The sequence below is a fragment of the Egretta garzetta genome, unplaced genomic scaffold, assembly GCF_000687185.1.
Source record: "Egretta garzetta isolate BGI_Z169 unplaced genomic scaffold, ASM68718v1 scaffold557, whole genome shotgun sequence".
Lineage (NCBI taxonomy): Eukaryota > Metazoa > Chordata > Aves > Pelecaniformes > Ardeidae > Egretta > Egretta garzetta.
In genome coordinates, this window is record NW_009260264.1 from 993,587 (window position 1) to 1,007,371 (window position 13,785).

The 13,785-nt window shown below is 36.4% G+C and overlaps 1 protein-coding gene across 12 annotated transcripts in view; it reads left to right on the forward strand.

Annotated features, from left to right (window-relative positions):
• The first annotated feature begins 3,506 nt into the window (after positions 1-3,506).
• The window catches only part of DCUN1D4 (defective in cullin neddylation 1 domain containing 4), a 32,063-nt gene continuing 21,784 nt past the window's right edge, over positions 3,507-13,785 (forward strand). For 4 of the 12 annotated variants that reach the window (XM_035897677.1, XM_035897678.1, XM_035897679.1 and 1 more), the window contains exons 1-2: positions 3,919-4,089; positions 4,539-4,578. In XM_035897677.1, coding sequence (XP_035753570.1) covers positions 3,936-4,089; positions 4,539-4,578 — 194 coding nt within the window. In that variant the 5' untranslated portion in view covers positions 3,919-3,935. Of the gene's footprint in view, positions 3,581-3,918; positions 4,090-4,538; positions 4,579-8,412; positions 8,582-10,622; positions 10,653-10,676; positions 11,090-11,959; positions 12,075-13,785 lie in introns of those variants that run through there. The other 8 variants (XM_035897687.1, XM_009642307.2, XM_009642308.2 and 5 more) reach the window with 6 other exon arrangements.

Here is a 13,785-nt window from a genome sequence, read left to right on the forward strand (position 1 = left end):
CACTTAACGTGTTAATGATAAACTGCAGACAAGGTTTAAATTCCGTGATAGTAGATTGGCTCTGGCATTTCTTTCCTTTCTGGATTCTGGATTTGCAATTATTTTACTTAAATTTTTTTTTTTCCCTTAGTTGTTACATTCTGAATTATTGCGAAGTATGTAATACCATTTGGAATTTCCATTGCTTCAATCCTTGCTAAAGATAAGCTAACATCTGCATGAAAAAAATTCAATTAACAAAATACGTATGCTTGTTTGACATACACCTCTTAAAGTCTTAGCAAACATTCCAGCCCTTTTCAGTATTCATGGAGCAAGCAGGTTTCCTTCTTCTGATCCCAGGTCAACAAACTGTGTGATACTTCACTATAAAATACTTCTTTCTGCAGGAAAAAAAATGAAAATATTTTCAGACCGGTTCATGTGCTTAAAAACTCTTGTATTCAGGTGAAAAATCGCTTCACACATGGTGGCTTTCTTCATGTAAAGCTCATACAACCAGCTGTTGTGTAGCTTCATGTGATGTATGACCCTTTGCATAAGGGGGTTTGGGTGGACAGTTGATTTGATTTAATACATTGCTGCTGCCCCAAGAGACCTTTCCTGCTTCTTGCTCTAACTCTGCTTATCTGGTGTTACCTCTCCTTGGTGATCTGATTTAGACCACTGGGCTGGCAGGGTTTGTTTGTTTAGATTTTTTTATGAATAAGATTCCTGGCGTAGTGGGCTGACCAAGTGGGTCAGGTAGGCACGTGTGGAAGCTGGGGAGGTGGAGGGGAGAGAGAGCGTGTTCCTGAAGCATACAGTTGCAGCCAGCTGTTGAATCACTTGCTTGTCATGTTGACTATGCCATTGTCCCTTTCCTAATTTTCAAGATGGTGTTATTTGAGCATGGGAAGTATTAGTTTTTGGATTCTGTTTCTTCAAAAATGTTTTGGTTTTTGTTTTGTTTGTTTGTTTGGTTGGTTTTTTTTCCAAAATGCGCCTTTTTAATGGCATAGGATACTTTGTGTACCTTCCTTGTAATAAAGATACAGCAAACACTGTGACCAGTTCAGAAGGTGATCTGAGCTGTAATTTAACTTCCCTAATTCATTGGCTGCTGCTCCTATTTGCTTTTATACCAGTTACTGTAAAAGCAGCCTGTTTTCGCTTTTGGATACTATCCCTACTTTGCAAGCATCCCCTGTGGAAGAGAGAAAACTTTGGACCCTGGTCCTCCATATTCACATGGATAAACCAGGCTTTGTGGAACTAAGGTGTGACGCTTGTTGTATAAAAGCTGTAAAATATATTTGTGTAACTCCTGTATGTCCATCATAATTAGATAACCTATTTTTGAAGTAACAGCTTAAAATTGTAAGGATATTTCCAGCGGATATGTGAAACATACTGGTATGACTGATGTTCTTTGAAGTGCATCAGAATGTTTTATTACTCAAAGGCGATGCCTTATATATCTAGTCCTAATTTTGAAATACTTTTTCTGTTAAGAGTACCATCTAAAATTACTGTTTAATATTGGTTTAGAATAAAATATTTGCTCAGTGTTCTCAGCTTGTTACCTCCAGGTATAACTGGTTTCTCTAAAGACTCATGTTCTTTGTAGATTTTAGGCTGAGCAACAAGGGAAATTTTAAAATTCATATTCCAGAAATCTTAGTCTGGTCAGGCAGGTAACAAATCTTACGTTTTAATCCTACCCTTCTCAGAATGGATTTTATGTCCTGTTCCCCTGCCCCCCCCCCCCCCCCCCCCTTTTTTTTTTTTTGCATTCCTTTATGTTGAATTGAAGGCTGGCTGAGAAACTTGGGGTTGGTTTGGTTTTGTTTTTTTGTTTTGTTTTGGTTTTGTTTTTTTGCAGAATGGTTCTGCTTACTATTGTTTGACTAGCAAAAATGGGATTTTATTGAGCATTTTATGCAGGAAAAAAATCTAGCACCCTGTTCAAGATGCAAGATCTTCCTACTGTATCTTGATATGATGATCTGGATTGTCTTTGACTTCATATAAGAGAAGTATGTCTAAAGTTGGAAACTACCATCTTTGGCACTTCCTGACTTACCAAAATGGTATTGCTGTGGTGGTGGATTGGGGACAATACATTAAGAAATAGGTAGCAGTTAGTGAAATGATACTCTCTAGCTAACATGTAAATGAAATGTATGATTCCTAGAGGTATCTTTTGATTTTTTTTTTTTTTTATTTTTTTATTCACCGTGACAAGAGAATTCCGTAACGATGTGTGTAACAAGTATGCTTGCAGCAGGCAGTTCCTTCAGATCCACTTTTTAACTTCCTAGCAGTGTGGTTCATTGACTTGGGGATCTGATATTTAAGACGACTTTTGTTTATCCTTAGATTCTGGGTCATCTTAAGTGTATTTTGAGAGCATTCATTTGAAACGGTGGAAATGTGGGAATTATGGTTTTGACCTTAACTTGAATCTTTTATCAGCTACTGGGCAAAGCCAAATTAAATGTCTCACAGTAGAAATGTTTTAGTGCATTAACTGGACAGTGACAGTAGGCATATACAGCTTTTCATGTGAGGAAGAATTTTGCTTGAAATACTTTGTCATATAGTACATGGGTCTACTTAGTATTTTTGTGCACAAGTTCTAGTGGGGTAGATAATTTAGTTTAAATGAAAATATTGTATGGTAGTTGGCTGTCTTTGATCCCTGTCAGCTGGTCTGTGTCCAGCTTCTGAGATTCTTGTTGGTTTGCATGCTTTCTGGCTGGATCACAGTGGATCTTTTTTGTAAATTACATATTTTCCAGTTTTGTCCTCGACATGTTTCTAGCAAAAATAGGGGATTTAAAAGAATAGAGGAAAAATTAGTTTGACACTTTTTTGCAACTGAAGCAAACTCAAGTGTTTTATTTTTGGAGCATGAAAGCAAAGTTAACATCTATGCTATGGCTTCTTTCATGGAGTGTTGGAGTATTTTCGGTTTTACTGGCTCTGGTCTTAACAGCTGTGGTATTGTGACCTTTGGTTCTTTATACAAAAGTCGTGTTTCAACTGTGTATGTGTATTCCAGTCACCTAGTTTTGCAAGGAAATTAGTATAAAGGCAAGTATATGTGTATTAATAAAATTATCTTTTTCAAAAAACTAGCATTTTTAGTAATGCGTTCACAGTGTTACATGGTACTTAAATTAGTTTTGGAATAGATGGCATGGAAATTGTGATTCCCAATTTAAAGGAAAAAAGTTGTAAATTTTTTTTAATATAATTTTATATTTAGCTATATTTAGCTATCTTCCTGTTTTGCTGAGTGTCATCTGTGCCTTAAGAGAAATGCACGTGTAGGGTATCTTTTGCAGATTTCACTTACTGATTCCAGGCAGCGTTGAAAATGTTGACGTTGAAGAAGTGTTGAGATGGCTTTTTATTTTATAGTCCTGTGATGATTTTATTAAATTACCGGAACATATGAAGATCTTGGTTGTTACAGCTGGAAACCAGAGAGTTTAAAACTTTTTTTTTTTCCCCCCCTCTAGATTTTCAACTGAATTCTCACCTATCAACGCTGGCAAATATTCACAAGATTTACCACACCCTCAATAGGCTGGTAATGACTTGCCATTTTCTCTCAGCATAATAGCTAGGGCTTTAGTCCGGAATGTTTTGTGACTGAAATCATTAAGTGATTACACTTTTAAAAACTATGACTGCCGTTTTGTGTGAGAGCCTGTTGGTTTTGAAGCTGTGAAGAGATAAGCAGTATTAGTAAAAGGTGAAAGACTATACTGCGGGGGGGTCAGAGTGGAATTTGAGCACTGGTCATTGCAACATTGGATTTAAATGTTGTCTCCATAGAAGAAGCTTTCCTAAATGTATCAAGTAATGGTAATCATTATCATTATCCAATTTCTTCCAGTTCTTGTGGAAAACTTATTAAATGAGTAAGCTGTCCTCTTACAACCATGCAAAGAGTGGAACAAGATTTTTTTGAAGACTGTCCCTGCTTGTTTGCTGTGCATTTACATTTATTTTGTTGCAGCCATAACTGGAAATGCCAATATATCTTCTGTTTGTACACTGCAAATTTAGTGGAAAAGACACTGCATAAAAAAGAGGGTAACTAGTTTCCAAGATTTCAGTTCATTTTTAATTAGTTTTATTTAGAACACATATGTGTTTCTAATCCTTCAGCAAAGCTGTTTCTGTGTTGAATGGTAAATACAGTCTTAATGATGCTGCATTTATCATTGGAATTGTTCGATAAAACAATGCAAAATTCCCCATCCAATGGATAGTTATTTCCACTCTTGAAACATAGTTTGATATGGTTTTGATAAAAAAAAATATTTTTCAAATTGTTTTAATTTATCCTTGAATTTTTAAGATAAATTTGCAAGGGTAACTTTTCAGATAAATATGAACTGAAAACAAAAAAGCTCTGCAGTCTTAGCTGGATGCTCCTTAAGTAATTAAGATGAATATTAATATCAGATAAAGGTTAAAAACATGACTGAACAATGAAGATTATCATCTTGTTTAACTATATCATTCCTACTCTCTTGCAGAATCTGACAGAGGACGTTGGTCAAGACGATCACCAGACAGGTATTTAATAGGGATGTAGTAGAAATAGACTGAAACAATTTAAACACACTTCATCAAAGAGGTCTTTCTTACATCATTGACAATTACATTTTAGAAAGCTAAAGGAGTTTTAGGAAACAAGTGCCAGGATTTAAAAAAAAAATTCTTCAAAATAGATGTTCATGCTTTTAATTTATCCAGTTGTGAGGGACTCGTACAGGTTTCAGCAGTATCTGTCATTTTACTATTTCTTAGTCAAAGTACTTTAGAAGACTTAATGAAAAATTTCTCTCACTCCTTGGACTCAACCCGCTAGACTAGCAGAATAGCCATGTTCTTACAGTGTTTTGACTCTTGAAAGAGCATTAGTGAGAACAGAGCGGAAGCAAGACCTCTTGTGGCTACTGTGATGCCTGTGACCGAGTTTAAATGCTGTGCTCCAAACGACCCAGCTTTTTTCTTCAGTGGTTTTGATGCAGGTTGTTCCTGTTTCTTGTGTGGATTTTCAGTCAATGTCTAAGGGCTATTTATTAGTCCAAATCTGTTTTCTGTTCAATAAAATGTCATCATTTTTCGAGGCCTTCATCTCAGCTGCCTGGTACTAGCTTGCTGCCATTCTTGATTCATCAGCATTTGTGCTTTGTGACTTGTTATCTTGCAACATTTGTTACCTCCTTTTGCACTTGCTACTTACGAGCTAGTGTCTTCCTTGATTTCTTTTTCTTCCTTCCTTTCTGTGTTTCAGGCATGATACCTAAGGAGGAAGGAAAATAACTTACTGGCTTCAAGCCCTGATCACTCAGCAGAACTGTTCTTTAAAACTGACCCTTTCTGTCCTACCATCTGTCCTACCATCTAGTTTTTCCTCTATCCTGAGGTGCTGGCTATGTTTGCTGATGTTACCTTGAGCGCTTAAGAAAGTGGAGAGAGCTGTCAGCTCCTCCTGGAGATTTCTGGGACACACTTATAAATCTAGCATGCTCTCTTAGCCTAGAGCAGAGATGTATAGGACTGCATTATCTGGGATCGGACAGAGCTCACTTAGGGCTTTTGTACCCTCTTTCATACTGTGACAGGTGACTTTGTTTCGTAGTTGAGCTATCTTACCCTAGCCACAAAAGGCTTCTATCAAATACTTTCCTTTAGTGTGATTAGTGAAATCAGCGATCATGTAGATTAAAAACCTCTGCAAAATAGGTTGAGGCAGGTAGTTTAAGACAGTCAGAGGTTTTATTGTCCATGTGTTAGAACTGATGTCACCTCACATCTTCTGATGCAGACTTGGAGTTTTCCCTTTGTGATCCAGATGCTCAAACTAGACACAGATATATACTGATTTCATGTATGAAAATACATTCCATAATCTTTGTTTACTTTTGATGACAAAAAGCTGTTGTGAAACATTGATGTGGTGGTCCCCTTCTGTCACTAATCAATTGTTAAGAGTAGGCATGCTTAAGGTAATTGGAATTTGTCTTATCTCTTGCCTAGCACTTCTGTCATAAAGGTCAGTATAAGAAATTGGCCTCAGAGCTCTCATTATCTCTATTGGAAGGTGTTTGAACATGTTACTGTTTTGATGAACACTTTTGTACTGACACTCATGGCTATCCTATTGCCTGCACTGTGTGGTTTGAATTAAGCTGTTTCAAAAGCTTGAAGTATGCCCATTGAATGAGTGTGGGCACAAAATCCCAGTAAAGAGTGTAATTTATTACAATAGTTGTAAATGAACCTTTCAAACCAGGAACAAGTATGAAATGAGAACTGAAAGCGGAGGTTGATACTGGCAGGCTCCTCATCCTCCGATTTCATTCCAGTATTTGTTATGCTTCTGCTCTATTTTATGTCTCCTTGTAGAAAAAGATGAAGCCCCAGTGATTGCATAACTTCCAGGCAAATTCAGTCAAAATCTGTGCTTGGTTTTCCTTGTATAAGGACAAATACACATGCAAGGAGCTATTTTGGCCTTAGTGAATACAGTACAGTAAGGTATGCCATGTCCATTTGGTATGGGACTTGGCACTTCTGAAACATCTTTCTGGAGAGCCTTATGTAAATCTAAAAAGAATTACTTTTGCAAATTGTTTGATTTCGATGTGACGTAAGTTTTTGGAATTTCTATTTTCCAGTATTACTGACTGCGTAATAAGAAATGTCAAGGCCTATTAATTTTGTTATGCAATTTATATAACTGCATAGATGCTGGGAATTTGAGGTTCTATGTCCAGAACTCATTTGAAAGTTATGTCGCAAAAAGATTCTTTGAGTGTTACCAAACCCATCTAAAGATGATTTTTTAGTTTTGAGGGTTTTTTTGTGGTAGTGTTTTGGTTTTTTGGTTTTTTTTTTTCAGTTTGTTTGGATTTTTTACACTCTAAATCTTCTGGAGCAAGACTTATCCTTAAAGATTATTATTCGTTTTCTGACATAAGTATCCTGGTTAATGTTATTACATTGTGGGCCCTGCTTTTTTGATGACTTAATAAATGCATATCTAAATTTGGTTGAGATTTTTAAAAGCTATTTAAAAAACCTGTAAATTTAGGTTAATATTTATAATGTGCTTTTAATGCATATTACATTTATTTCAAAGGAGTTGTTTCTGAGCTAACAATAAATATACTGGACATCTAAATTACTTTAAGCAAATTATATATTTTCTAAGTATTGGCCAGATTTCTTTTCTGGAACCAGATCTTAAATATCTAAGAGCTAGAGGGTGGCAGTTTCAAAATTCCTTCAGTGATTTGGGAGCTAAGATGGATCTCGCTTCAAAATTCCACTCACCTATAATGATTACAGTCTCATAAAACATGTTAGTATTCAGTGTGCATATATATCTAAAAAATGAGGTAGGCTGTAAATGTGTCATGGCTCTTTGCCTTTTCAGCTGTTCATAGGGGTAAGAAAAGCAGGCATTCAGATTCTATAAACACTTCATTTTTCTTCTAGTATGTAGATGCATTAACTTGGAAAACGCTCTCTCTAGAATTTGAAAGAATAGTTGGTTTTATGTCGTAACTATAAATCTAGCAACTTGTTAATAGCTTAAAGTCATTATTTGGTTATGAAATTGTGGCTTATTTACCTACCTGGACTAAAATGTCCTTAAAAGTAAAAGTACACTTCCTGTTGTCACCTGGCTTGTTTAAAAGAATGAGGTAATGTCTTCAACAAAAACAAGGTTTCATTGCTGTTCTTGAAGCTTGTAGGGGGAAAAATTACTTTTGCCTCTACTATTTTTTTTGTTGTTTTAGAGAAGAAAACCTGCTTGAGTCCAAAGCAGTTCTGTAGTGTGGAATTCAAGATAGAGAAGATGATTTTTCCTTTTACAACAAGATTGCAAGTTGTTTGATGTTTTGATGAGTATTTTAGTTTTCTCATTTTGTGTCTGAAAAATGATGATTGTTAACTGTGCTTGTGGTGGTCTTGTTGCATCATTAAGTGAGCAGCTATATCTTTCCAATTGCTTCAGCATTCACAGTTTCTAATTATTTTTCCTTTGAAATATCCCTCTACTCAAGCATCAGAAGAACAGGATTATTCACAGGCATTATCTAGAGAGAAGGTGAAAATTACATGTCTGTAAATCACTTCTGTAGGGACGCAGCTTGTAGAATTCTTATTTATTGACCTCTGTTTTTTCTTTTTTGTTTGTTCTGGTTTTGTTGCTATTCTAGGAGTGTCCCTCCCTTGTGGTGATTATCTTGCACATTGTTTTAAATTTCTTAGGGTGAATTTTAGCTCTTGAGTTGATATTTCCCTTTGGTAGCTTTGTCTCCTGAAAATTGTCTCCTGCAAATTTGGAAGTGCTGAATAGAACATTTGGCAAACAACATTTATACTCGGCAGGCTTTTGGCTGATGGTGGCCTATTCAGCAGCCATTTGGAGGCTCTACCTTGCAAATGCTAGCTTCAAGTGTCAAAAAAACAGTGAGAACTAGGAGGGTTCTGCCAATCTTGAGTTGAGACCCAGGAGTAAGAAACTTTGAAGATAATCACATCAGAGAAGCTGCACTTGGTAAGTAAAGTTCCTGTCAAACTTTGCATGAAGTCAGAGGGAGCTGCATGTTCGTTTGCAGATGATCAGACCCTTGAGAAGTGAAATTAGTTGTGAAAGGCTGGACCTACAAATTACATTTAGAATTAGAAAGTTCTGTGTAGGAAAGGTTAAAATTGATGCTACTTAGTGAGCTATACTGTAAAATAAGAAATTGCAATAATTTAAACAAAAAAACCTAAACAGAGTTTTTAGCTTGAGATGGAAATAAAAGATAGAAATATTCTGCTGGTTTAACTTCCAGAGTTTGTTACAGGGAAATTACAACTGCCCTTCAAATTCAATGTACTGATTCTACTAAGAAAAGGAAATACTTTTAAAGTAACATCCTTGTACAGTGTTTTTTAATAGTTTAGAGATCATTCGACAGTTAAAACATAATGAAGCCTTGGTCCAAACCTCAGTTATTAAAATATTAAATCTCTGAAAGCATGTACAATATGTTTGTCCACGTGGTGTCTGTGTGTGTGTTTGTGCGTGAGGGGGATGTACCTGTGTGTTTAATAGCCACTTTCCAATTTCTGAGCTATCTCTTCCCTTTTCTGTCAGTTTGAGAGCTGCAACTAGATACATTCAAACCAAGAAAAGGGTACAAGTTTTTTATGAGTCATTGGAGAAATTGGGTTATGGTGAATTCTGTTCTCAGTTTAAGCCTTTAAAACAAGTTCAGCAATCTTCCTAAAAATGTCCAATCATTTAATGAGTAAAAGACTTCAAGCAGGAATCCTTGGGTTAACTTCTTTGGTTTGTATGGGGTTGCAGATCTGACAAAATTATTTTCCTGTTCTATAACTTTTATTTTTACTTTATTTTATTTTCGTCTTTTGCTTTGCTTCTCTTTTCACAGAGGCCTTGTGTATTTCTTTTCCCAAATAACCAGTAAACTGGACAAACCCTGTGGGCGGGGGTGTGGTGGTTTTTCTTGCATTTTACCAGCATCCAATGCCCGTGGCCATCATAAATAGATATATTTTTTTTTTTTTAATAGAAAGGCATTGAGGAACAATCAAATTTCTCTCAAAGGAATGAGATAGCTACAGGTTGTGCTCAAGTACATACATATTTTCCAAAACAAGGTGTTCATTAGCACACACTTTCATTTATTAAGTTTAGTATGTGTCTGAGTCTGGCTGTCTCTAGCCATCTGTTAAGTTCTGCTGTCATCTTAAGTGTTTTTAGTTTGTGTAGGTTTTTAAAAAATACTTACTGGCAGAGTCTTTAGAAACTTGATCTAAAAAGCCATAAAGCATCACACTCTGAATAACTTATGGGAATACTGTTTTGTGGTTATCATTAATTTGCAGGCATAATCACATGGAACAAATGACATTCAGAAGATTAGGTTCCTTAGTTTCTTTAATCTGGGCAATAAAATGCGTTTGGTGTACTGTGAGTTTTTGATGGTCTCTGGCTTACTTGTTTCAAATATATCTGATACTGGTGAGAAGATGATAGATACTATTGTTAATTTCCTTTTATAATGTATTCTGAACAGTGCTTCTAGAAGTATATTCTTCTGACACAGCCATTATGTGTTTTACGTGCGATAGTAGTTTATGGAATATGATGCTTGGAAGTTTTTTGATAACTAGTTAAATTATAATTTGAATTTACAATAATCTTTAAACTTTCTTTCTAAAAGATAGCATAGGTATGACCATATGCTGGGGTGAGGGAGATTCAGGATTAAAAAAAAAAAAAAGGAATGTATAGGAGGAATTTTTGAATTGGAAAGAGTATTTCTTGAACTACAGAGATTAATTTTCTTCTTAATAGAAATGAATAGAAAGGTAAGACCAAAGAAGGCGTACTAAGTGCAAAAGCTTTGTTAGTTGAAACCAAATTAGTTTATCTTGGTGTAAAAACGGTTTGAACGTCTTGCCTAATAGAATAATCCATACTTTCATATGCATAATAGTTTCAGTGCATGTTTAAAATAAAAGTACGTGTAGCAAAGCCTGTGAGGCTGTAAGGTTCCTTACATGTGTTTCTCCTATAACAGGAGAGAGACTTTCAAAGATACGAAGAATAGGTAAGCAAAAGATTGCTGTTAGTATTTGTTGGGAATTGGGCCTCTGGTTTCAGTCTGTTCCCTTGGTGTCAAAAAGTAGTCAAAGTTTTATTGCTTGCTTCTGTGCTGTGATATAAACTAAAAGATTTTGTGGGCATCTTAATAAAGCATAGGTAAGCTTGGATACTGTTGAAGCTAAGAGAAGGTAGCTTAGGCATGCTGGAGTTCTTCGTATTTTCTTGCAAGTTTCTTTGGCATCGCTTTGTGTCTGGATTTTTATACCTCACCTCTCTCTTCCTTTCCTTTTAAAATTCTCTGCATAACACTTAGAGGTTTGATAGCTCTCTGAGCTGCTCTTACACACACCTTTCTCAGGTGTCCATGTGGTCTTCAGTATATGAAAGTAGGACAAAATTTTGCCTGGAGTGTTAGCCTACCGTTTTCATGAGACAGCAAAGGTAATTTAACGACTTGCTGTGGTCAAAAGGGCTGGTCCTGTGCTCTTTCTTGTGCTAATGTACAGAAAGTTGTTATTCTTCTTTGCTTGGGTTAATTATCTGCAGGTTTGGTGAGATGGATTGGCACACGGAAGAGTCACCAGAGACATAGGAGTATGTAGCTGAGAGAAGGGGAGGGAAAGACTGCCACTTGATTGGCATCAGTGTCTTGAATTGGCTGTTTACTACTTGGGGGCCTTCAATCTTTGAGAACTATCCAGTCCACATGATACAGCAAGCCACTTATTTTTTTCCCCTAGTGGTTGCTGAATGTTTCTTTCTCAAACCCCACCCTCCCCCCCAAAGAAAGAAGACAAACAAAAGAAAAAACCCCAAAAAGAGCAAACAAACAAAACCTTCCCTACCCCTTGCTCTCTGTATCATGAAAAACTTGGGGCATAAAAAGAAAAAGATTCTGTTTTCTAGAGGTAGGTGCTCTAGCTTTTGAGTCACATCTGTATTTCAGAAAGTAATGAACAACTCTTAGAAGTTCTGATTTGAATAAATGACTGAAAATAAGGATGCCTTTTTGAGGACTTAAATAATTCTGCAGGATAGTCTCAATTCTTGCCTTTTGTTAGACTGAAGTAGCACTAGCACTGCTGTACATTTTGGTATAGTACTTCTGGCCTTAACTGAAATCTGGTCGTAGAACACCATGTAAAAGTGAAATTAATTTTGCTATTGAAAGGAGACTATTTCATTTGTAATTTTAAAATCCACTAACTTCCTCCCTTCCCTTCCCTTTGTAATATGCCTATTAGTGGACGCAGTTTAACTGGTCTGCAACAGTTTCATTTCTTGTACTGGTGTTTTTAATTCCCTCTGTAGGAAGTCTCCGGTCTTGCAGTTCATCAGACTGCTTTAGTAAAGTGATGCCTCCAAGGAAAAAGAGGAGACCTGCAGCAGGAGATGATTTATCTGCTAAGAAAAGTAGACATGATGGGTATGTCATCTTACCATGAGCTAAGACTGATGGAATATCTAAAGTTGAATAGCTGATATGATCATGTTTTTAAATACTAATGGAAATGGTATTCAAATTTGCTTGGTTTCTCAGTGTGGAACCATAGCCTGTGATTGAACTGTGGGATATTGATAAGCACATCTAGGTTCAGTTTGCATCTCACCTTTTTCTAGTCATACAGGAAGCTTGTAGGGAACATCTTGCTCTAGTTTGCCAGCTGTAAAAATAGATACACTTGCTTGTTCAAAAACAACTTCTAAGAGATGTACAGTAATATCATCTTGTATGCACGCATAAGATCTGGATTGGGCATGCTCAATCCTACAGCCTGTCAGAAAAGTGAATGTAGTGGTAGCCCACTCAGCTCTTACTTGAAGTCCTGCTAGTCCCTCCCTGTCACTTTGTGGTTTGATGCTGATCCTGTAAGGGAAAGGTGAAGATTGCCCAGGCAAGGTGATAGCCAGTGGTGGAGTGGTGATTGAGGCGGTGCTGCTCAGCTTGCCTCTGGGCAACAGAAGCACAACTGGGTTATAACCGTGTACATGAGCAGTGTATTCTTTTGGTGTAGGTGTTGCATAGCTGAGACTTCTGCAAGTGTTGGATTTTCACTATGTGTGTGTTCAGTCAGCCTCAGTCATTCAGAAACCATTCAATGTGCTCCTTGTGTGCAAGATAGTTGCTATTTATGTGCACTAAATTCAGAACTTGTAGGAGTACAGGACTGTACACTCCTGCATGATAACGTGCAGGACTGTCCTGATGTCAAAAAGTGATGTATACAGCCAGAAAGTTTGGTTGCCACTGTGTCAGTTGGTAGAATATTATTACATTAATGTATTACTGGTGACTCAGAAAACACATGCTTCCATAACAAGTATCTTCAGGAAGGTAAAAAGATGCATTTCTCTCCTAACTGTCAGCCTGAAATCAGGCTGGGTGCTTTTCCTTTTTATTCTCTAGCATGAGTAAGAAAAATGCTGGTAGCCAAATTAAGCCTCCTGTTATGCCTCTATAACTCCATTGTGTTTAATAGGGTTGCACAATTATAGCTGCACTGGAATTTATTAAATGATCTGTTGGTGCAGTAGAAGAAAGAGATTTCAACTCTCCCTTTCATTGCTTTGCATACATAATACTAGCAGGAACAAAAAAGCAGTAGGTGTTCTTAATATTTTTTTGTTGCTTTTCAGAAATAATAAAATATAAAAGCTAAACATTTGATAAAGGACACTACAGCTTATTCAAAGATACACATACAATATGGAAGTGAAACGAGGACAGAATATTTCTAGAATCCAAGCAGAGAGGTTCATGAAATTTAACTCTACCTCCCTTTGCCAAGACACTGATGATAAAACAAAACAACCCCAACCCCTAGAAAGTAAGGTTGTCTGTAAGAGATACTGATTTGTGTCATTCAAATAAGAAAATTATGAGAAACTGATTTCTTACTCTCAGTAGTATTTATATATATAATAATTTTTAAGAGCTTTTTGAAAGCATAATTTGAAGGATTTTTTTTTTATATCTGCCTTTCAGTTTATAACTAATGAATCTAGTCTTCATTCTACTGCAATGTAAGGCTTTATTAAAAGGAAGACCTCAGCCTGCTTTTAGAAGTGGAGGTGAAACCAGATCTGCCAGTCATGGGCAGGGGAATATCCTTCTCGGATGTGGTTCCAATTTTTAT